The sequence below is a fragment of the Rhinatrema bivittatum genome, chromosome 1 (assembly GCF_901001135.1).
Source record: "Rhinatrema bivittatum chromosome 1, aRhiBiv1.1, whole genome shotgun sequence".
In the NCBI taxonomy this organism is placed as follows: domain Eukaryota; kingdom Metazoa; phylum Chordata; class Amphibia; order Gymnophiona; family Rhinatrematidae; genus Rhinatrema; species Rhinatrema bivittatum.
In genome coordinates this window covers 304,520,656-304,545,204 of record NC_042615.1, presented here as the reverse complement: position 1 = coordinate 304,545,204, position 24,549 = coordinate 304,520,656, and the positions used below count along the sequence as shown (strand labels likewise).

General features: G+C 45.6%; 1 protein-coding gene across 1 annotated transcript in view; it reads right to left on the bottom strand.

The window, feature by feature from the left end:
• Positions 1-24,549, bottom strand: part of CENPE (centromere protein E) — a 691,519-nt gene that overhangs the window by 542,414 nt on the left and 124,556 nt on the right. The window contains 1 exon segment of the mRNA XM_029608709.1: positions 4,803-4,928. Coding sequence (XP_029464569.1) covers positions 4,803-4,928 — 126 coding nt within the window.

Sequence of the window (24,549 nt, the reverse complement as noted above, 5' to 3'; positions counted from 1 at the left end):
TATCGCAGTGAAAAAGCTTCAGAGCGGGGCCTAGTCTATAGAGGCTGCTCAACCAGCCAGGCTGCCCATGTCCCTCGACCTTCCACAGAGTGGGACAAATGTCGGAATGGTGCGCCAAGCACAGAGACGGGGGGGGGGGGGGGGGGGGGGGAGGAGGAAGTCCTACACAAAAAACCCCTCCTATCTCTGTAGTTTTATTATATTATATATATATTTTTTTTAAACATATCTGAGCCCAGCCTTAACCTGGTTAAGTACAGAGATGGTCTCTGACTGCGGGTGGAGAAGGCATGTGCAGTCACCTCCGCTCTCAGCTTCCTGCACCCACCACATTTCAGTTAAATCCACGCCAGCTGAAAACCAGCTACCGAACCAAGGCACACCTCTGAGGGACCAGGGAAATCACCTCAGGAATTCTCAACTGGGGGAGGGACCATTTGGCATTACCGCAAGACAGCGAGGCAAATTAATTTACCTTTTCTCCTTTTCAAATCAAAGCAATTCCCAGTGGGAAGATGCACATCCACTATCTGCTGGGAGACGGAGAATATGGCAGGCCGTCACTGCAGGGGTATATATACTGTCACATCAGTTTGCTTCGTCTCCACCTGCTAGTAGCGGTGCATAACCCACTTGTTCATGATTCATCTGACTGAACGTTATGAAATAACCATGAACCATTTCCTAGTCACCAGTGTGCGAAACAGCCTTCCAAGCATTAAAGATTTCATTAGCTACTGCTCCAGTACTGGATGCACCAGACTATAATCAACAGATATGTGATACACACTGTCACCTCAACTTATGTCATTGGAGCTATACTCAGTCACGTGGACAATAAAGGGGAGAAACATGCCCATTTTGTATTTGAGCCGCAAGCTCCTGGATAGAGATGGCATATGCCACTATTGAGAAAGAATGCCTGGTCTTAACGTGGCCCTTAAAAAGCTGCATTATCTGTATGGACGGACTTAACTGTCATCACCAACCAGAACCCATTGGTCTGGCTAAAGAGTCTCAGAAGAGAATGGAAAGCAATTTCTCTGGAGTTTGTCTCTACAGATGTACTACTTCACCGTACAGCACTGGAAGGGCAATGAACATATAAATACTGATGGACTATCCAGAAAAGATGAGCCAGAACTGCCCTGAGGCTGGACTTGCTGAGACCCGATGAGCAGTCCAATTAGGCCGCAGTCTTGGGTCTCTCTTAAAGGGGGAGGATGTGCGGCAAAACAGAAGTTTTTGCATGCTTTGTAATTTATTTTTCTGCCCTGTGACACTTTCCCCGGAGAGATCATTTCTGGTGTGCTGGCCTGCAGGTGATGTTTGACCTGTGCACTGTAGTTACAAGCAGAGGCTTGGATGCTGCCTTTCCTAAAGGCTGCTTGATCAGCATACACATCCCAGCAGCCCTGAGAACATTTAACACTGAAATACCCTGCAGTGCCATTGGCCAGAAAGTTGTTTATCTGTGTGCCCTGATTGGCCTAGAGTCAGAACTTGTCCTGAGGTTGCTGGAATTCTCCAGTCTTGGCTGGAAATACAGAGGGAGCAGAACTTTGTGCTGAGGCTCTGTTCAGCTCCTGTGGACAGCCTTTTCCTAGCCTCCGCACGCACTAAGTAGAGAAAAGTGTACAGTTAATTTTGCGGTATAATCCTTGTTTTACCTGTTTGCAGTTTAAACCTTTTATCAGTTCACTGTTCCTTTTTTTTTTTTTTTTAATAAACTTAATAGTTTGTTAGCTCTGCCTGTCTTGGACTGACTAAAGATACTGGTACCGTGTATATATTTGGTCTGTGGGTATATTTGTAAGAACTGTGACATCCTTGGCTGTAAGGGGTCTCCCTAGAAACCACCAGGGGATAGCTTGCAGGTGGGGAAATTGCCCAGAGGCAAGCAGGAGCCAAGTTGATGGTGGGAGGCTGCCATTGCAGGTGCAGACTGGCCTGGGCAGTGCTTGGCAGGACCTCCGAGTGATAACAGGGTTATCCTGAGTGGATGTTAAGAATGACGTGTGCATTATGTGAGTTATGTTTCAGCCTTATTCTAAAATGGATGATATGCATTTTTATCCCTCACACAATACAGCATATTGACAAAGTAAAATCAAGTTTGTAGATATTTGTGCAAATATAGAAACATAGAAATGATGGCAGAAGAAGACCAATCGGCCCATCCAGTCTGCCCAGCAAGCTTTTGCACTTTTTTTTTTTCTCTCACATACTTGTGTTTCTCTTGGCTCTTAGTAATCTTTTTTATTCTATTTGCCTTCCACCCCCACTATTAATGTAGAGAGCAGTGTTGGAACTGCATCTAAATGAAATAGCTTAATTAGTATGGGGTATTAAGCACCGCAATAAGCAAGCTACACCATGCTTCTCTGTTTATCCAGACTATGTAATTCAGTCCTTGTTGATTGTTGCCTGAATATAGATCCACCTTTATTCATTCCCCCCTGCCGTTGAAGCAGAGCGCCATGCTGGCTATGCATTGAAAGTGAAGTATCAGCTTATTTGGTTTGGGGTAGCAACCGCCGTAACAAGCAACTCCCCGCTTTTTTGTGAATGCAAATCCTTTTTTCCACATTTCTTCATTGCCGCTGAAGCTGAGAGCAATGTTGGAGTTGCTTTAACCGTGTGTATGTTTATTGAATAAGTGTATTATCACCAGGTAGTAACCATCGTTCCCGTGAGCCACCCACTCTTCATTCACATCCTCTAGACTTTATGGATCCACAGAGTTTATCCCACATCCCTTTGAAGTCCTTTACAGTTTTGGTCTTCACCACTTCTTCCGGAAGGTCATTCCAGGCATCCACCACCCTCTCCGTGAAGAAATACTTCCTGACATTGGATCTGAGTCTTCTTCCCTGGAGTTTTAAATCGTGACCCCTGGTTCTCCTGATTTTTTTCCCAACAGAAAAGGTTTGTCGTTATCTTTGGATCATTAAAACCTTTCAAGTATCTGAAAGTCTGTATCATATCACCTCTGCTCCTCCTTTCCTCCAGGGTGTACATATTTAAATTCTTCAATCTCTGCTCATAAGTCATTCGATTAAGACCATCCACTTTTTTGGTCGCCCTTCTCTGGACCGCCTCCATCCTGTCTATGTAAAAACTGAAATATCACATTTACAAAAGTATTTAGACCCTTTAACTCAGAAATCTGAGGTGGCACCTTTTACAGCAATCACAGCCTCAAGTCCTCTTGGGTATGTCACTACAACCTTGGCACCTTTGGATTTAGGGATTTTCTCCCATTCTTCTCTGCAGATCCTCTCAAGGTTGGATGGGAAGTGTCAATGCACATCTATTTTCAGGCCTCTTCAGAGTGGGTTCAAGTCTGGGTGATTCAAGGACATTCACAGACTTGTCCCAAAGGCATTCCTATGTTGTCTTGGCTGTGTACTTAGGGTCGTTGTCCTGTTGGAAGGTGAATAGTCACCCTAGTTTGAGGTCAGAGCTCTCTGGAGCAGGTTTTCATCAAAGCTCTCTCTGTACTTTGCTCCGTTCATCTTTCCCTGACTAGTCTCCCAGTTCCTGCAGCTGAAAACTTCTCCACAGCATGATGCTGCCACCATGCTTCACCGTAGGAATGGTATTTGCTAGCTGATGAGCAGTGCCTGGTTCCTCCAGATATGCTGCTTGGCATTCAGGCCAAACAGTTCAATCTGTTTCATCAAAGTAGAGAATCTTGTTTCTCATGCTCCAAGTCCTTTAAGTGCCTTTTGGCAAACTCCAAGCTGACTGTCCAGTACTTTTTACTGAGGAATGGCTTCCGTCTGGCCACTCTAACATAAAGGCCCAATTGGTGGTGTGATACAGAGATTGTTATCCTTTTGGAAGGTTCTCCCATCTCCACATCTGAACTCTGGAACTCTGTCAATGACCATTGGGTTCTTGGTCACCTCCCTAAGGCCCTTCTCCCCAGATTGCTTAGTTTGGGCGAGCAACCAGATCTAGGAAGAGTCCTGGTGGTTCTGAAGTTCTACCATTAAAAAATGGAGGCTACTGTGTTCTTCGGTACCTTCAATGCTGCAGCAATTTGTTTGTACCCTTCCCTCAACATAATCCTGTCCCGGAGGTCTACATACAATTCCTTTGACTTCATGGCTTTGATTTTGCTCTGATATGCACTGTCAACTGTGGAACTTTATATAGACAGGTATGTGTCTTTCTAAATCATATCTAATCAACTAAATTTGCCACAGGTGAACTACAATTTGGAGAAACATCTCAAGAATCAAAGGAAACAGGATACACCTGAGCTCAACTTTGAGCATCATAGCAAAGGGTCTGAATACTTATGTAAATGTGATAATTTGAATACTTTCTGAATGCATGTGTATATACACACACTTTTTTTTTTTGGAAATTACTATTGAGGAGCTATCAGGAAAGTAAGGCAACTAACGAGTTAAAATGAAGTAAGAACTTCTGAAAAAAATATGAACAAGCTACACATCCATGCGGAAACTCTGACAAAAAAAAAAAAAAGACTGAGAGGCTCACAAGGCAGTTAATGTGTGAGAATGCCTAAGCATAATCAGCACCAGACCATTGCTTACCATGAAAAAGCAGACAAGCATGCTGCATAGCTGTGGAAATTAATGCACATGGCTAGAAGAGGTCTTGAAAAATTTCCTAGAAAGCTCCAGAAAATGTCAGTGTTGATGCTAGATGAGAATATGGTGACTTGCTTATTTTCAGAATATTCACAATAAAATACTACCACCACCACCCCATATCAGCAAAAACTCAGAACCTTCTAAAATTGGGAAAATATTCTCAAGGCATACCTCTAGTTCTTCCAGACGTTTTTTCAGATCTAGTACTTCCTTGCGATATCTCTTCAAGAGTGGCTCCTCATCTGATGTTTCATTGACATGGGGAGTATTCTTCACATGTTTAGCAGTGCTAGCAAACTGAAGACAGATTATTCATGATAAACTATGAAATGATTTGTTATATCAGGAAACAGTCATCTTAGAACAAAAGACAATAGTTATTTTCTCTCAAAGATGATGTATTGTGGGTTACATGGCATGAAACTTGGCAACAGAATATGACAGCAGATAAGGATTTTAAGACATTTATAGCCCACCCAAATTTCTTTCCTGTTGCAATTGAAATGTTTATAAGTTTTAATCCTTGTTCAATAAAGCATGTCAGGAAAAAATACATTGTTAACAAACCTTTACAACTGTGAGGCCCAGAACAGTGGGAGCTTGGTATAAGATAAGGACAGCAATGTATCAATTCGAATGCATGATTAAAGGGAAGCTGTGAACCTAATCTCACCCAAGATTTTTCCAAGGCTTATTTAACTTTCCCACGGGTGGTGTGTGTGTATGGGGTGGTTGGGAATGCACACGCATATCTCTATCATTTCAACTTTCACTTATCTTAATTGGATATCTTGGTTAGAAAGTGTATTTAAAACCTGCATATGCAGTGTCAATTTGAAGTCAGTACCTTACTGACAGACTTCCTATGCGCATGTCAATAAAACGTTAACTTGTAAGAACTACCTAGTCTCCTTGTATACTGTTGTGCCGTTAATTTTTTTTCATAGCATAAGACCACAGATCCCACATAATATTTGACATTCCTCGCTTCATAATTAAGAAGTACGCTTATACCACTCTTTCTGGAATTCTGTTACTATTTTTACCATAAGGGAGGCAATTACATATAGAGAAATTACAACTTACCTGATAATTTCCTTTTCCTTAGTACAGACAGGTGAAACCAAAACCAGTGGGTTATGCACCTCTACCAGCAAAGGGAGATGAAACAAAGCTGACATCACAGTATATATACCCCTGCAGCGACATCAAACTGCCAGTATTCTCTGCAAAAGCCAAATGTGCACAAGCTAGCAAAAACAAACTGATTAATCTCAACGAAATTGTCTAATTCGTCCCGTTTCGGCAACCCCAAAAAACAAAGCAAATTTTCCTGAAATTTCGGGAAAATTCGTTTTGGAGAGTTAGCGCGCGCTAACCCGAAATTTGGGGAAGCCAAAAAAAAAGGCCCAAACTGTGAGAAACCGAAATTTCCAGCAGTGGGACTATAATGAAGGCCGAACCAAAAGATTCGGCCGAATCACATCTCTAATGACTACCTCTTTAATCCAGTGGGCTATAGTAGCCCACAATACCAGCTCACCTTGTTTACTCCCTCAATGGAGAACAAACAGCAAGTCAGTCCTGAGAGGTTCAGAAAACCCTAAATATCTCAAAATATGCCTTTTGACATCCAAGGGCCAAAACAGGCAATATTCCTCTGTATCTCTTGCCCAGTCCAGAGACTGCGGGGAAATAGACTGATTCAAGTGAAAATCCTAGATTACCTTTAGCAAAAAGGAAGGAACAGTATGCAGCTGAATTGCGCCTGGAGTCACTCATAGAAACGGCTCCCGGCAAGACAAGGCTTGTAATTCAGATATTAGACGCGCAGAACAAATTGCCACAAGAAAAACCGTTTAAGGTCAATAAACTCAGGGAAAGGGTATGCAGTCGAAATGTAAGGCCCTCAAAAAAAAAAAAAAAAAATCCAAACTATATTAAGACTTCACAAAGGCTGTGGTAACCGCAAGGGAGTACGAAGATGATTCACTCCTTTCATGAATTGGACCACATCTGGATGAGCCAACAAGGGCCACCTGAACCTTTAAGGAATTAAGTGCCAACCTTTTACTCAAACCATCCTGAAATAAAATCCTAAATGAGCGGGATCTTAACCAAACAAGGAAGAACCCCTCGATGTTCACACCAAGCCTCAAACACTCACCAAACCCTCACATAGGCTAAGCAAGTGGAGAACTTTCTCACTCATAGCATGGTGGCAATCACCGCGGTAGAATATCCACACTTCAGCAACAGAGCCCTCTCAAGGGCCATACTGTAAGACAAAATAGATTCGAATCTTCATGAAGAACAGGCCCCTGCCGTAGCAGATTCCTGAGCATTGGAAACTAGAGGGGAGAGTCCAGCAGAAGCTTTTGCAGATCTGCAATCTGGTACCACCAGAAAAACAATTTCCCTGTGACTGTTGACTCTAAAAACAATTCTGCCCAACATGTACCACAGGGGAAGGCAGAGCAGTTTACCTTACAGCCACTCTTGTACAAAGGCATCAATGCCCAAGGACTTTGGATCTCTCCTGCGATTGAAGAATCGAAGAAACTTTGCATTGCGATAAGTCACCAGGAGGTCCAGGAACGGAAAGTCCCAGCAATCCACTATTAGCTGAAACTCCTCGTTTGACAACTCCCATTCTCCTGGATCCAGACGGTCTGCTGAGAAAGTCTGCTCTTACATTGTCTGTTCCTGCAACGTGAGAGGCTGAGATCTCCTGAAGATGCACTTCCGCTCATTCCATAAGTTGGTGTATTTCCTGCAACACTTACTGGCTCTTGGTTCCTCCCTGCCGATTGATGTAAGCCTTTGTCATTGCATTGACCCTGCAATCTGTCTAACTGTAAGCATGCCAATTGGACCACATGAACTTCCAGCCAATTAATGTTCCAGAGACTCTTCTGTACGCCAGTGCCCTTGCAAACCGTCAGCTCCTGACAGTAAGCTCCCCAACCCTGGAGGCTCGCATGTGTCGTGAGAAACTAGCCAGTCTAGTGATCACAGGGAAACCCCCTTTCTGAGATGATCACTTCTAACCGCTACTGTAGATAGAGCAGACCTCAATTGTTAGGTGAAGCCAAATAAAGTAGTCTTGAGACTGTGGGCTCCAACAAACAGCAGAGCATGCTGAAGTGGATGCATATGCCCTCTCGCCCCACTGCACCACCATCCCAAGGTTGCTGCCATCAATCCGAGCACCTGAAGATAGGACCACACTGTCGGGCATATCATGTTTGACAATAAAGGCATCTGCGCCATCAGCTTCTGAATATGGCCTTCTGGCAGAACTCTTTATCCTGTATCATGTCAAACTGAACACCTAGATACTCTACTGACTGTGATGGCTGAAGCTTGCTCTTGGCCAGGTTCATGACCCAACTTAGCTCCCGCAACAAGGAGATCACCTTGCGTGAAACCTGGAGGCTCTCTTCCAAACCAGCCAGTTGTCCAAGTATGGATGTACAAGATCCCATCTTTTCTCAACTCCGTCACCACCACCAAAACCTTGGAAAAAGTTCTGGGCTCGGTGGCCAACCCAAAAGGTAGAGCTCATGTCTGCGGAGAGTTGCAGGAAGACACCATGAACACGTCCCAAGGAATACTGCAAAACTCCAACGCATAGCCAACCTTCATCACTTCCAGTCCAGCACCCACTGGTCTGTCGTGATCTCAACCCACCTCCGAAAAAAGAGAGAGAGAGACAGACACCCTCTTATCTTCATATCCCGGTGGGGGGAGTTGGCACACCTTCATTGGGAGGCTTGAGATGTTCCACTATCCGAGCCTGAGCCCCGGCTGGGCTGCCTGGGAGAAAAGGAAAGATCTACCCAATGGGTGAGTCCTCTGAAAAAAAAAAAAAAAGTCGCTCCACCGTATGGACGACCTCCCATGTTGAAGAATCGTGGCACCTGTTTCTTATACTCTCGTAAACAAGAAACCAGGGACTCACCCCACTTATTGGCCATTTTCTCCAGCTCACTCCCAAATAAGAGTGAGCCTTTAAAAGGCAACTGCATAAGGTTAGACTTCAAGGGTGTATCGGACGACCAATTTCATAGCCATAGCTGGCACCTAGCTGCTATTACCGAAGCCACTCGTCTGGCTGCGAAGCAAACAAAATCACAACCCGCATTCGCTGAAAAGGCGGCTGCTGTTCTATCACTGCTCTGGAATTCACGTCAGATTCATCAACCTCCTGAGAGAACAGCAAACAAGAGCGAGCCACCAGGGAACATCAGGAAGCTATAAGCAATGCCAGCGAAAAGGAAAGGCACGGTGAGGGTCTTTCCCCCTGATCCTCCCCTGCCTGATGTCCAGAAGCGGATTACAGACTTCACGACTGCATTAGCGGTGAAAACGGGTGACGAAATCCTCACTGCGGTGTCTGGAGAGGAAGCTCCAGCACTGCCTGGGGAAGTTACTCTAAGTCCCCCGGATTGCTGACCCCCACCGGTGCCTGTGCAACAGGCGGACCTCCAGCATGCGGCGCCCCTTGATGACATCACCCACTCGCTGGATGGGGGACGCCGAGTTGGAGAAGCGGCGCTGCCCTCAAGACTCTCCTCAAGTCTGCTGGGAGCAGCAGCTGTGCAAGGCCTGGAAGATCCGAAGCCATTGTCTCCTGTGGACCTGACTGAGGAGGGATAGAGCCTGCTGGAGGTTTTATCGGTGGAATCTTCAGGGTCGTCGATGGAACGGGAAAGGGGTGAGATTTTAATTCCCCCTAAACCAGCTACGGTGACTCTGCACTTGCTGTGGGAATTGATGGCCAGTATTGGCCAGTTTGTAAAGGAAGCATATCGCAGATAAAGTGGAAGCTGAAATGCAATCCTTGAATCTTAAGATGGAGGGCCATTTTAAGGATTTTGGAAAAAGGCTGTTAGAAGTTGAGAAAACAACTACACAAGTCCAAATGGTCAACGTTAAGATGATTAAAGATCTAGGATCCCAGTCCAAGAGATTGGAACCATTGGAGAATTATACTAGACACTTGAACTTGAGATTCTTGAACTTTCTGCGGGCTTTGGGGGAGGATATCCAAAGCACATTAAAAAGTTTTTCTTAGAGAATTTAAAATTTGAAGAATCTAAACTGCCAATTAGGCTTTATTCACATTTTCTTACTAAGATGGAAAGGACAATCACAGGAAATCAGTTGGGAGTGTTAGAGAATCTTGCTCAATTTATAGAAAGTTCGGCGATTGAGATATTGGGCAGGGTAGTTTGTTCGTATCCTTTGTCATAGAAAAAGATATTAGCAATGTGATGAGGGCGTACTTTCAAAATGCGACAGAAAATTTCTATGGCCAATTGGTTAAGATTTTCCCAGATTTTGCTAGACCCACCCAATTACAAGACAGGACTTTATTAAATTAAGACCTCAAGTAGTGGCCTTAGGCTACACATTTGTACTAAGATATCCTTGTAGATGTCTTATTAAAGGTAAAGGAGAAAATTTTGCATTTACAGCAGTAGAACAACTTAAATCTTTCTTAAATGCTAGGAATGTGACCACAGTTCCCCAGCAAGTAAATTCAGGCAATCATTAAAAGTATAACACCACTATAAAACGTTAAGCCAGTTATTCTTTGTAAGTATACTCCCCTAAGAATCTGGCCTCATTCTCAAAAACATTTGTTTCTTTTGAAAGGCATATATGTTAAGATGTAATTTTTTTGAAGGTGTAATAATGGATGTCTATTTTCATATGCTTCTCTGTATTTTATTTTCCTGTAAAGTATGATTCATGAATACTTTATGAAAAATTAATAAACTGAATTGAAAAAAAAAGAAAGGAAAAAGAAAAAAAAAGGAAGCTATAAGCAAATTTTCATTGCCATTGCTTCAAAGGCCTGCCTCGATTCTATCTCACCTCAAAGAGCGCATCCAGATTGGTCTTAATGTGTTCACAGATAATATCGCATAGGTCCACAAATAAGGACGCTGAAGCATAATCTGTAAGATATCCCTGATAAAGGAGAAATTCTCTCCGAAACATTGCAGTGTTGGAGGTCAACAAGTGGTTCTATTACACAGTGGACTTTAACATTAAGATAAGTAAATGATATCTTTTATATTAAGAATCCTATTAAAGAGTGACTGATGATAAGAACATAAGAACATAAGAAATTGCCATGCTGGGTCAGACCAAGTGTCCATCAAGCCCAGCATCCTGTTTCCAACAGAAGCCAAAACCAGGCCACAAGAACCTGGCAATTACCCAAAAACTAAGAAGAACCCATGCTACTGATGCAATTAATAGCAGTGGCTATTCCCTAAGTATAATTGATTAATAGCCATTAATGGACTTCTCCTCCAAGAACTTATACAAACCTTTTTTGAAACCAGCTACACTAACCTGCACTAACCACCTCCTCTGGCAACAAATTCCAGAGCTTTATTGTGCGTTGAGTGAAAAAGAATTTTCTCCGATTAGTCTTAAATGTGGTACTTGCTAACTTCATGGAATGCCCCCTAATCCTTCTATTATTCGAAAGTGTAAATAACCGAGTCACATCTACTCGTTCAAGACTTCTCATGATCTTAAAGACCTCTATCATATCACCCCTCAGACATCTCTTCTCCAAGCTGAACAGCCCTAACCTCTTCAGCCTTTCCTCATAGGGGAGCTGTTCCATCTCATTTATCATTTTGGTTGACCTTCTCTGTACCTTCTCCATCGTAACTATATCTTTTTTGAGATGCAGCGACCAGAATTGTACACAGTATTCAAGGTGCGGTCTCACCATGGAGCAATACAGAGGCATTATGACATTTTCCATTCTATTAACCATTCCCTTCCTAATAATTCCTAACATTCTATTTGCTTTTTTGACTGCTGCAGCACCCTGAGCCGATGATTTTAAAGTATTATCCACTATGATGCCTAGATCTTTTTCCTGGGTGGTAGCTCCTAATATGGAACCTAACATTGTCTTAACTACAGCAAGGGTTATTTTTCCCTATATGCAACACCTTGCACTTGTCCACATTAAATTTCATCTGCCATTTGGATGCCCAATCTTCCAGTCTTGCAAGGTCCTCCTGTAATGTATCACAGTCTGCTTGTGATTTAACTACTCTGAATAATTTTGTATCATCTGCAAATTTGATAACCTCACTCGTCGTATTCCTTTCCAGATCATTTATATATATATTGAAAAGCACCGGTCCAAGTACAGATCCCTGAGGCACTCCACTGTTTACCCTTTTCCACTGAGAAAATTGACCATTTAATCCTACTGTGTTTCCTGTCTTTTAACCAGTTTGTAATCCACGAAAGGACATCGCCTCCTATCCCATGACTTTTTAGTTTTCGTAGAAGCCTCTCATGAGGGACTTTGTCAAACGCCTTCTGAAAATCCAAATACACTACATCTACCGGTTCACCTTTATCCACATGTTTATTAACCCCTTCAAAAAAATGAAGCAGATTTGTTAGGCAAGACTTCCCTTGGGTAAATCCATGTTGACTGTGTCCCATTAAATCATGTCTTTCTATATGCTCTACGATTTTGATCTTGAGAATAGTTTCCACTATTTTTCCCGGCACTGAAGTCAGGCTCACTGGTCTATAGTTACCCGGATCGCCCCTGGAGCCTTTTTTAAATATTGGGGTTACATTGGCCACCCTCCAGTCTTCAGGTACAATGGATGATTTTAATGATAAAATTTGTAACCTAACTAATAGATCAGAAATTTCATTTTTTAGTTCCTTCAGAACCCTAGGATGCATACCATCCGGTCCAGGTGATTTGCTACTCTTTAGTTTGTCAATCTGGCCTACTGCATCTTCCAGGTTCACAGTTATTTCGTTCAGTTCGTCTGAGTCATCACCCCTGAAAACCATCTCTGGAACTGGTATCTCCCCAACATCCTCATTAGTAAACACGGAGGCAAAGAATTCATTTAGTCTTTCTGCAATGGCCTTATCTTCCCTAAGAGCCCCTTTAACCCCTCTGTCACCTAATGGTCCAACCGACTCCCTCACAGGTTTCTTGCTTTGGATATATTTTCAAAAATTTTTATTATGAGTTTTTGCCTCTATGGCCAACTTCATTTCAAATTCTCTCTGCCTGTCTTATCAATGTTTTACACTTACCTTGACAATGCTTATGTTTTATCCTATTTTCTTCAGATGGATCCTTCTTCCAATTTTTGAAGGATTTTTTTTTGGCTAAAATAGCCTCTTTCACCTCACCTTTTAAGCATGACGGTAATCGTTTTGCCTTCCTTCCACCTTTCTTAATGCGCGGAATACATATGGACTGCGCCTCTAGGATTTTATTTTTAAACAATGTCCAAGCCTATTGAACACTTTTAATCTTTGCAGCTGCACCTTTCAGTTTTTTTCTATTTTCCTCATTTTATCAAAGTTTCCCTTTTTAAAATTTAGTATTAGAGCTGCAGATTTATTTATTGTCCCCCTTCCAGTTATTAAATTTGAACATGTTATGATCACTGTTGCCAAGTGGCCCCACCACCGTTACTTCTTTCACCAAATCTTGCGTTCCACTAAGAATTAAATCTAAAATAGCTCCCTCTCTTAAGAACATAAGAAAATGCCATACTGGGTCAGACCAAGGGTCCCATCAAGCCCAGCATACCGTTTCCAACAGTGGCCAATCCAGGCCATAAGAACCTGGCAAGTACCCAAAAACTAAGTCTATTCCATGTAACCATTGCTAATGGCAGTGGCTATTCACTAAGTGAACTTAATAGCAGGTAATGGACTTCTCCTCCAAGTTGGTTCCTGAACCAATTGCTTTATGAAGCAATCATTTATTACATCCAGGAACTTTATGTCTCTAGCAAGTCCTGATGTTACATTTACCCAGTCAATATTGGGGTAATTGAAATCTCCCATTATTATTGCACTGCCAAATTGGTTTGCTTCCCTGATTTCTCTTAGCATTTCATCATCTGTCTGACCATTTTGTCCAGGTGGATGGTAGTATACTCCTATCACTATACTCTTACCCAACACACATGGTGTTTCTACCCATATAGATTCTACTGAGCATTTACTCTCTTGTGTGATCTTTATCCTGTTGGACTCTATACCCTCCCGGACATAAAGTGCCACACCCCCACCAAGTTGATCCTCCCTATCATTGCGATATAATTTGTACCCTGATATAGCACTGTCCCATTGGTTATCCTCCTTCCACCAAGTCTCTGTGATGCCAATTATGTCAATCTCATCATTTGCTGCTATACACTAACTCTCCCATCTTACTTCTTAGACTTCTGGCATTGGCATACAGACATTTCAAAGTGTGGTTTTTGCTTGTTTTAACAACCTGCTTTTCAGTTGTTTGGGATAATTCGGAAATTATTAACTTTGGTGATTTTTTACATATAGGCATATGAACTATGTTTGCTTTTGATGGAACCTCTCTGTTGGGATGCCCTAACTCTCCTGTTTCATTAGTATCCTTCAAGGATACATTTCTCTGAACCATGCACTGCTGAGTGATTGTCGGCTTTCCCCCCTTGTTCTAGTTTAAAAGCTGCTCTATCTCCTTTTTGAAAGTTAGTGCCAGCAGCTTGGTTCCACTTTGGTTAAGGTGGAGCCCGTCCTTTCGAAAAAGTCTCCCCTTTCCCCAAAAGTTTCCCCAGTTCCTTACAAAGCTGAATCCCTCTTCTCTGCACCATCGTCTCATCCACACATTGAAACTCTGGAGCTCTGCCTGCCTCTGGGGACCTGCACGTGGAACAGGAAGCATTTCAGAGAATGCCATCCTGGAGGTTCTGGATTTCAGCTTCCTACCTAAAATCCTAAATTTGGCTTCCAGAACCTCTCTCCCATATTTTCCTGTCGTTGGTGCCCACATGTACCATGACAGCCGGCTCCTCCCCAGCACTGTCTATAATCCTATCTAGGTGACGTCCTAGCACCATATCAGGGGTCACATAAAATAAGTCAGAAGTGCTATATGATGGTCACTCGATATTCCAACAAGATTTGGAGTAAGCTCTCATAATAATAGCAAGATTTTACATTTTTGATTGGTCGGAGCTTCATGCTATTTGGATTTTCTCGTTTATTGTTCAATTCTATCTTGTGCATCCTTCAAGGCTGCTCCTCCTTCTACAGAAATAGTTGGCCACTTGGTAACAGTACACACACAAGTGCATCCATCTTTGGAAAATGTAATAGCTCTCGCAGCTGGATCCAGGGGGTATAGTTCTTCCAAGACTTGTTCCCCTTTAAAAGTAGCTTCTGGGGCACCACATTAAAGATCAATTAATTCTCAAATGGACTCGATAATAGGAAAGTAGCATGAGGATTTACACAAGGAAATCAAAATGAGATTCTTTTTTGACTCAGACAGATTTAGCCCCAGGTATTCCCATCATCTTCCAAGTCTGGGAAATCAGAGCTGGCAACTCATTTCTATGAAAGAACCTCAACCCAGTTCTATACGGTTCCAATCCTGGAGGAATTTCCCCATCTTCCAGGGAGTAAGGATTGGTCTCATCTGGATCCCTAGCAGGAAGACTGGTTCCAAGCGTACTGCGAAGCTTACCCATCTCCTCAGACATGCAGGACTTCACTACTTGTGATCCTAATATTAGCTAGGACTGGGGACTGCACCTGAAGGAAGGAATGCAGTCTTTGAAAAACCTTCTACCGAAGAAAAGGCAGAAGGAGCCATGCCAAAACCAGGGGGCAACTGACCTGCACCCACTGAACTACTTTCCCCCAGTTAGGGGAGCTCCAAAATCAGGCAACCTTTCAGGCAGCTCTTTTTTCCTTCACGCACTAATAGGCTGTTACTGTAAAGTGCGGTTGGCTGAGCGCACTGTTTTACGCGCGTCAACTATCCCTTATACAACAAGGAGTTTAGCGTGTCAAAAATGTGTCTCCAAACCCCTCCCCAACACTAATACTGCTCATCACATGCAAATGCACGCTGACGAGGCTATTAGTAATTTGCCCAGGATACTTAAAAAAAAAAGAAAATGTACGGCTGATCTGCACATTTTATGCTCAAACATTGTACAAAACCAGAATATACTGCTTTTCTGTATACCCTCCAAATTAATATCCTATCAATATTAAGTCGAAGGAGCCATAAATGTTACCGGCATCCATTTCTCTAGCCCATTGCTGTCAGCGGGTTAGAAAAACTGCTCATAAAATTGAGTGTGTTTTCTGAACTCGCTGACAGCTACCTCTTCTAATCCATAAGAACATAAGAAATTGCCATGCTGGGTCAGACCAAGGGTCCATCAAGCCCAGCATCCTGTTTCCAACAGAGGCCAAAACCAGGCCAAACGAACCTGGCAATTACCCAAACACTAAGAAGATCCCATGCTACTGATGCAATTAATAGCAGTGGCTATTCCCTAAGTAAAATTGATTAATAGCCATTAATGGACTTCTCCTCCAAGAACTTATCCAAACCTTTTTTGAACCCAGCTACACTAACTGCACTAACCACATCCTCTGGCAACAAATTCCAGAGCTTTATGGTGCTAGGGGAACTTAATATGCCTATCGCCTCCTTTTAGCGCGACCCATTTAAATACAGAATCACGTGCCCAGGAGAGGTGGAAGGAGAGCCAGCGCTAAACACTAAGCGCCTGTGTTCCCGCCAACCTTACTGAATCGGCCTGTAAGCTGCAAAGAAAAGAAAATTGGGTCTTACCTGCTAAATTTTCATTCCTATAGTGCCATGGATCAGTCCAGAGAAGTGGGTTTTGTATCCCTACCAGCAGGTGGAGTCAGAGAACAATTAGAACTTTGGGCACTGCTACATAATGAGAGTGCCACCTGCAGTCCCTCAGTATTGACCTGTACCCAAGCCAAACAACCAATACTAATGGGCAAAAGGGCGACCAAAAACCACTGTCCACCACTTTGCCCCAAGAAAAAACTGCTCCAACAATCGTATTCTGCAAAAAAGGAGCTCTATGAAAAAACTAGGCAAACTGTAGCCAACACAGTCTTTCGGTAACTGAAGTAAGGGGTGGGCCTCTGGATTGATCCTTGGTACTATAGGAACGAAAATTAGCAGGTAAGAACCAATTTTCTTTTCCCTATACGTACAAGGATTAGTCCAGAGAAGTGGGATGTACCCAAGCCACCCTACATTGGGAGGGAATCCGAAAGACCCGCGCGTAGAACACTTGCACCGAAGGACGCCTCATCGGAGGCCTTAACGTCCAAGCAATAATGCTTAGTAAATGTGTGCAAAGAGGACCACACAGCCGCCCGGCAGATCTCCTGAGGTGATAGCAATGACACTCTGCCCAGGAAGTAGCCTGAGTCCTGGTGGAATAAGCTCGGAGACCCAAAGGCATTTGGTGGCCACAGACCAAGTATGCTGAAGTAATAGACTTTAATCCATCGAGAAATGGTCGCTTTAGATGCCTTGTCCTCTTTCTTTGCACCCCCGAAAAGAATGAACAAATGATCGGAGCGTCTAAGTCATTGGTAACCTTTAGATAACGCAATAAGACCAGACGCACATCCAAAAGAAGAAGATCCTTGTCCTGAGGCGACCCCTGGAACCCTGGAAGCTCCACTATCTGATTAACATGAAAGGCCGAAACCACCTTAGAAACAAAGGAACCGTGCGCAACGTCACCCTATCATCGTGAATCCGCAAAAAAAGGGTCACGGCACGACAGGGCCTGCAATTCAGAAATCCGACGCACCGAGCAAATGGCCACCAAGAACACTGTCTTCAAGGTTAGATCTTTCAGGGAAGCAGTGCATAGAGGTTCGAAAGGAGTGCCACAGAGCACACGCAATACCAGATTTAAACTCCAATCTGGACACACCGCATGGATGGGAGGTGGTAAATGTTTGACCCCCTTGAGAAATCGAACAGTGCCAGGGTGTGCTGCAAGTGAACCACCGGCAAACTTTCCCCGCAAGGCTCCCAAGGCCGCTACCTGGACCCGAAGAGAATTGAACGCCAAACACTTCTTGAGCCCCTGTTGCAGAAAATCCAGTACCAGAGAGACCTCGACCATCAAAGGATCGCAAGAGCACTGATGACACCAGGTCTCAAAGAGCCTCCATACCCTCACTTAGGCCAGGGAAGTGGACGAACGTCTTGCCTGCAATAGAGTGGAAATAACTTGTTCAGAATAATCACTCAATCGAAACGTCGCCTCTCAAAAGCCAAGCCGCGAGAGAGAAGCGATCCTCCCGATCCGAAAAGATGGGACCTTGACGAAGTAGATGCAGTAGATGAGCCAAGTGCAAAGGACACTCCAGGGCCAGGCGAATCAGATCCGCGAACCATGGGCAGCGCGGCCACTCTGGAGCCACCAGCAGCACCCTCCCGGGGTGGAGTTCTATGCGACGGAGAAGCAGACTGATAAGAGGCCAGGGGGGAAAGGCATACAACAGATTCTCCGTTGGCCAGGGACACACCAGAGCGTTGAGACAGACTGAGCCTTGTTATTTTCAATGGCTGAAGAAGCATTCTGATTTCGAATTCTCCCGCGTTGCCATCAGATCCAACTGTGGGACACCCCCCCCAATCTGGCACAAATGCGGTTCCATGCTTTGGGAGACAGTTCCCACTCTCCTGGGTCGAGTTGTCGCCTGCTGAGAAAATCCACCTGCACGTGTTCCACGCCTGCGACAGGCAATTTCCCCGAGATGTCGCTCCGCCCAAGCGAACAGAAGACGTGCTTCGAGCGCCACCGCGGGACTTCTCGTCCCATCCTGTCGGTTGATGTAGGCCACCGTCGTCGCATTGTCTGAGAACACTCGAACCATGCGTCCCTGAATCCAGGGTAGAAACGCTTGTAGGACAAGACATACCGCTCTTGTCTCGAGACGATTGATGGACTACGAGCCCTCTATTGGAGACCAAAGCCCTTGGGCGAATCTGGTGTCGCACACAGCTTCCCAACCTGACAGACTCACATAGGTGGAGACTATCAGCCAATTCGGTGAGTTCAAATCCACCCCCTTCGCCAGATTGTCACGCGAAAGCCACCATGACAGACTAGCTCTGGACTCTGGAAGCAGAGACGAGGGTAGGTGGAACTGCTCAGACACCGGACTCCACCGTGACAACAGCACATGCTGTAGTGGACGTAAGTGGGCGAACGCCCACAGAACCAAGTCTAAGGTGGACGCCATGGATCCCAGCATTTGCCGATGATGCCACACAGTGGGTGTTTGAGAAGAAGCGCCTGTATCTGGCTCTGCAACCTGGCTACCCGATCCGACGCCAGAAAAACTGCCTCACAAGGTATCGAAACGGGCTCCCAAATAGGTCAGCTCTTGGGTGGGTTCCAGGTGACTCTTCTGAAGATTGATGACCCATCCGAGCGATCTCAAGGTGAACATCACCATGCAAACCGATCTTTCGCAGTCCTCCCTGGTCTTGGTACGAATCAGCCAGTCGTCCAGTATGGATGGACTAAGATCCCCTGCTTGCGAAGGAAGACTGCTACCACCACCATGACTTTGGTGAAAGTTCGAGGAGCCGTCGCCAGACCAAATGGAAGGGCCTGAAACTGGAAGTGTTGTCCCAAGATCTTGAAGCATAGAAACCGCTGGTGACATAGCCATATCGGAATATGCAGATAAGCCTCCATAAGATCCAGGGACGCAAGGAACTCCCCCTGTTCGAACGGCAGCCAGTACTGTCCACAGGATTTCCATGCAAAAACGAGAGATTCGGAGACAACTGTTCACCGTCTGAAGGTCTAGGATGGGACGAAACGTGTCCTCCTTTTTGGGAACTACAAAGTAAACCGAGTAACGTCCCCGACCCTCTTCTGCCTCCGGAATCGGGACAATGGCCTGCAGCTGGATCAAGCGCTGCAGAGTCTCCTGTATCGCTTCCTGCTTGCTGCGCAAAGCCACGCGGTACTCCGCGAACACCTCCTGCACGGGACATGAAAAAACTCTAGAGTGTAGCCTTCTCTGATCACCTCCAGGATCCAACGGTCTGAGGTGATCCTTGCCCATTCCATGTAAAAGCTGGACAATCTGCCCTCCGACAGCTTAAATGACGGAATGGGGACTCGTGGCTTCATTGGGAGGGTTTACTACCTCCTGTCCCGACATGTCCAGAATCCCGGCCGGGACGATGACACCCTCAAAAGGACTGTTGCCGTCCTGAGGTCTGCTTAGACGTGGAAGGCGAGGAATACCTGCTGGAACGAAATCAGCGTGAATCCTGAAAACGTGGCCATGAAGGAAACCTTTCTGGTGGGCCTTTTATCTTCCGGCAACTTATGCCCCTTAGATTCTCCGAGTAGCTTTACCAACTGCTCCAGTTCCTCACCGAACAGGAGCTTACCCTTAAACGGGAGGTTACACAGCTGAGATTTTAAAGACAAATCCGCTGACCAATTATGCAGCCACAGCAGTCAGCACGCAGTTACTAGAGAAACCATGCTGCGCGCTGAAGTTCGCACTAGGTCGTAAAGAGCAACTGCTACACATGCGATGCCCGCCTCCAAACGAGTGCCCTCCAAGGCAGCACCACTGCGTTAGAGGCCTGAACCCAGCACAAACATGCCCTCTGCATGAGGCTGGCGCAGATCGTGGCCCGAAGACTCAATGCAGCCACTTCAAAGACCCGCTTCAACTCTATCTCCAACTTACGGTCCTGCATATATCTTTTAAAGCAGCAGCACCCGCTACCGGAATAGTGGTCGTCTTTGTCACAGCCGAAATCGCCGCATCCACCTTCGGAATTTTCAGAAGATCCAAGACATCTGTTGAAAGAGGATATAGCTTGGCCATAGTTCTGCCCACCTTGAGCCCCGCTTCCGGTGCGTCCCACTTGCGGGTCGCCAGCTTGCGAATCTTTTTAGGCAGTGGAAAGGGCAAAGTGGGCCCCCGTATTCCGTCAAGAACCAGATTAACCCCATCACTATCTGATTCTTCCTGAGAGATCTTAAGCCCCAGAACTTCCAACACCTGGGGGATAAGGGGTTGTAGTTCCTCCCGCTTAAAAAGGCGGACCACGCTGGGATCATCCCCTTCTGTGGGTGGCATATCATCATCTGCAGCATCTTGATCCGAGTCCCCAAGATCAGGAACCAAATCTGGAACCTGAACCGAACCCGGATCCGGAACTCCGGAGGGTGGGGGCAGGGTCTGCGGCCCCTGGGGACCATCACTTCCCCCATGGGCCTGCTGTTCCTCGAGTCGACCCTGCTTGAGCAGCGGCTCGGAAAGACCCACTGACTGAATTTGCCTCCTGAAGCCCGCCTGCTTTCTGGCCAGGAAAGCCTGGTGCATTAACAAGACAAACTCCGGCGAAAACTCCTCCGTGTCTCCATCTGCCGGAATGGGATCCTGAGGAGCTGGTTCACCCAGTCCCCCAGTGCTGACCTCCGCCACAAGGGTTAAGACTGGAGGGATCCCTCCTCCCTTGAGCTTCGGCATGAAGACCCCCCCATCCCGGGGGAAGGGCTCAGGGACCGACGAACTCTCCACCCCTAGGAAAGATAAGGGAGGGAAAAAACAAAACTAAATTCTGCCTTCGCACCCACACGCCTGACAGAGCACGGAGAGAAAGAGAGGGCCCTTTGGAAAAAAAACGCACAGCCACGCAGCCCAGGAGCTGAGGGGAGGAAGGGAAAAAACAGAAAAAAATGGCATGCTGCCAGCGGTCCGATATCGGAAAAGAGCAAGGCCGCGATAACTTCCCCCACTCGAGCCGAAAAAAAAAATGCACATCGAAACTGAGGCGGAAGAAAAAAATGCCGACAGACCTGTTGCAACAGGTCGCGCTGCCGAGCCGCGCCAAAAACTGGCCGGCGAAGAAAACACTTACCCCGTCCCTTTAGAGCAACCTGGAGCCCTAGGAGTAGAGGGAAAGGGGGCCGGAGGGCTGCCAAACACCCCGGAGTGCCTGCAAGGCTGGCTGTCCCGACCCGACTCCTTACCTCAGCTCGAAACCACAGAGGAAGTCTCACTCAGCTTTACTTTTTTTTTTTTAAACTTCACTGAGTCCTGCAGAGCAGAGAGGGTCGAAGGAGCAGCTTTGGGGGAACAGCCACAGAGGTGAGTAACCAGGATCCCCTCGTCTTCACACTCCGAGTGGTGACGGACGAAACCTAGACGGAGGTAACCAATCCCCCGGACATCCAGCTTCGACTGAGGGATGGCCCACGAAGGTGCCTAACACCTCAGGAAGCAATCCTGAAGAAAAAAATCTAACTAACTAAACTGAAAAATTAATTAAGACTGCAGGTGCCTCTCTTTCAGCTGCTGGAGTCAGAGAAATACTGAGGGACTGCAGGTGGCACTCACGTTATGTAGCAGTGCCCAAAGTTCTAATTGTTCTCCGACTCCACTTGCTGGTAGGGATACACAACCCACTTTTCTGGACTGATCCTTGTACGTATGGGGAACCAGGCTTAGCCAAAACTTGAAGTAATTCTCCTTGGGCCTCCAAACAGCATTGACACAAATTTGAGGGAACACCAGGTTGAGATGTCCAAATATGACAACTCATAGAGCATGGCGCTTAGGATTCTTCCCTATGGTCGCCAAAGTCTGCCAATACGCACAACAGGCACCTGACAAAACTGCATCTATATAAGCGCCTAACCTGAGCTCCCCTCAGGACATTCAGATAATGCATGCATAAATGGGCACCCTGGTAAGTGTTCCTATGCACCTAGTTAGGCACTCAACAAGCCACACTGCCACAATCAGTTGGAATTGAAGAGAGTAGTCTACGGCGCATAAAAAATGCGAAAACGCCGACATGGCCTACCACGCAAGGATCAAGCAGAGCCTCGGAGCGGGGCCTAGCCACAAGGGTTACTCAACCCACCAAACTGCCCCTCCCTGCCCCAGCATGCCCAGAACTCTACTAGAGGAGGGAGCAGCTGTTGTATTATGCGCCGAGCACGGAGACCAACAGGGCAAGGAAGGAATCCCTACTCAACTCCTTCACTTCTTCCTCTTTTTTTTGGGTTTTTTGGTTTTGGGTTTTTTTTTTTTTACAACACTCTACCTGAGATCAGCCCATCCCGGTTGAGTATTTTATTTATTTAGGTTTTTTTATATACCGGCATTCATGATAAATAAATAAATAATGATGTGAATTTATTTAGAGTTTTTCTATACCGGCATTCGTGATTAGAAATCACATCATGCTGGTTTACATATAACAAGGGGGGTGTGAAACACAGAAACGAAACATTAACAAGTGCAAAGAGGTCATCATGTCGGTTTACATTTGAACAAGGAGTGCAGGATAACAATAAAACTGAAGCTAGTGCATAGGAAATGAAGTTACAATGAACAAGGGTAATGGAACTAGGAGAAGAGAGAGAAAGACATAAGTAAGTTAACATCATAATTATTTACAGAGCCGGCGTGGATACATTCTTTGTGTAGATGAGGTGAGATTTAGTACAAGGTCATTCTCGGGCTGCGGGAGGGAGAGGGCATAGACCATCACTACACTCTGCTTCCTGCACCCGCTTGCCTTTCTGCTTTTTTTTTTTCCAGCTAAGTCCACACTAGCTGGGGAAAAAAAACCCAAAAATAACACAGCTACTGGACCAAGGCACTCATGTGAGGCACCATCAGAATCCACTCAGGACTTCTCAACTGAGGGAGCGACCAAATGGTATCACCACAGGAGAACAGGGCGAATTAATTTTCCTCTTCTTTTCGCCTATAAAACCTTAAAGCAGTCCAGAGTAAGTAGATGTACGTCCACCATCTGCTGGAGATGGAGAACACTGGTGAACTGTCACTGCAGGGATATATATACTGCAATGTCAGCTTTGCTCCGTCTTTCTGCTGCTAGAGATGCATATCCCACTGGAGGAGCTGAGGCAGACAGAGAGGTATATAGATGAGACCTTCAGGGATTGTAGTCAATTCCCCAACTTCAGACTGGCAGCCTTGGTGCTGCCTTGGAGGAAGAAGGTCTCATGATTGGAGGAGGCATCATACCTGGTGTAGCAGGAAAGGATTCTGTAGCAAGGACCTGCTCTCCAGTGGTGCATTGTCCTTTCGCACTGAGGATGTCTCCCCAAGGCCTACTGCCCAAGAGGGAAGGGTTAGGTCGGCCGTCATAGTTGGTGATTCGATTATTAGGAATGAAGACAGCTGGGTGGCTGGTGGGCGTGAGGATCGCCTGGTAACATGCCTACCTGGTGCCAAGGTGGCGGACCTCACGTGTCAACTAGATAGGATTTTAGACAGTGCTGGGGAGGGGCCGGCTGTCGTGGTACATGTGGGCACCAACAACATAGGAAAAAATGTGGGAAGGGAGGAGGATCTGGAAGCCAAATTTAGGCTCTTAGATAGAAAGCTTAAATCCATAACCTGCCAGGGTAGCATTCTCTAAAATGCTCCCTATTCCATGCGCAGGATGCCAGAGGAAGGCAGAGCTCTGGCTTCCTTGAGCCAACGAGATATGGTTGTCTTAGAAGCTTATCCCTTTCTTTGGGCCCCCAAAGAGAATGAACAAGTGGATCAGAATGACCGGTCATTGGTAATTTCCAGATAACGCAATAGAGCGCGTTGCACATCAAAGATGAAAGTCCCCTATCCTGGGCAGAATCCCTGGACCAATGTGGAAATCATGGAAGGTCCACCTTCTGGTTTACATGAAAGTTCGAAACCACCTTAGGAATGAAGGACGGAACCATGCGTAAAGTCACACGATCGTCGTGGATCCGCAAAAAAGGGTCCCGACAAGACAACGCCTGCAATTTGGAAATCCGATGAGCTGAGCAAAATGGCCACCAGAAACACTGTTTTTCAAAGTCAGATCCTTCAGAGAAGACCTGTGAGAGGTTCGAGCAGTGCACCACAGAGCACCCGCAGAACCAAATTCAAGGCTCCACTCCGGGCACAAACGGACTGGCGGACGTAAGTGCTTGACCCCCCTTAAGAAAACGCACAATATCTGGGTGCGCTGCAAGCGAATAAC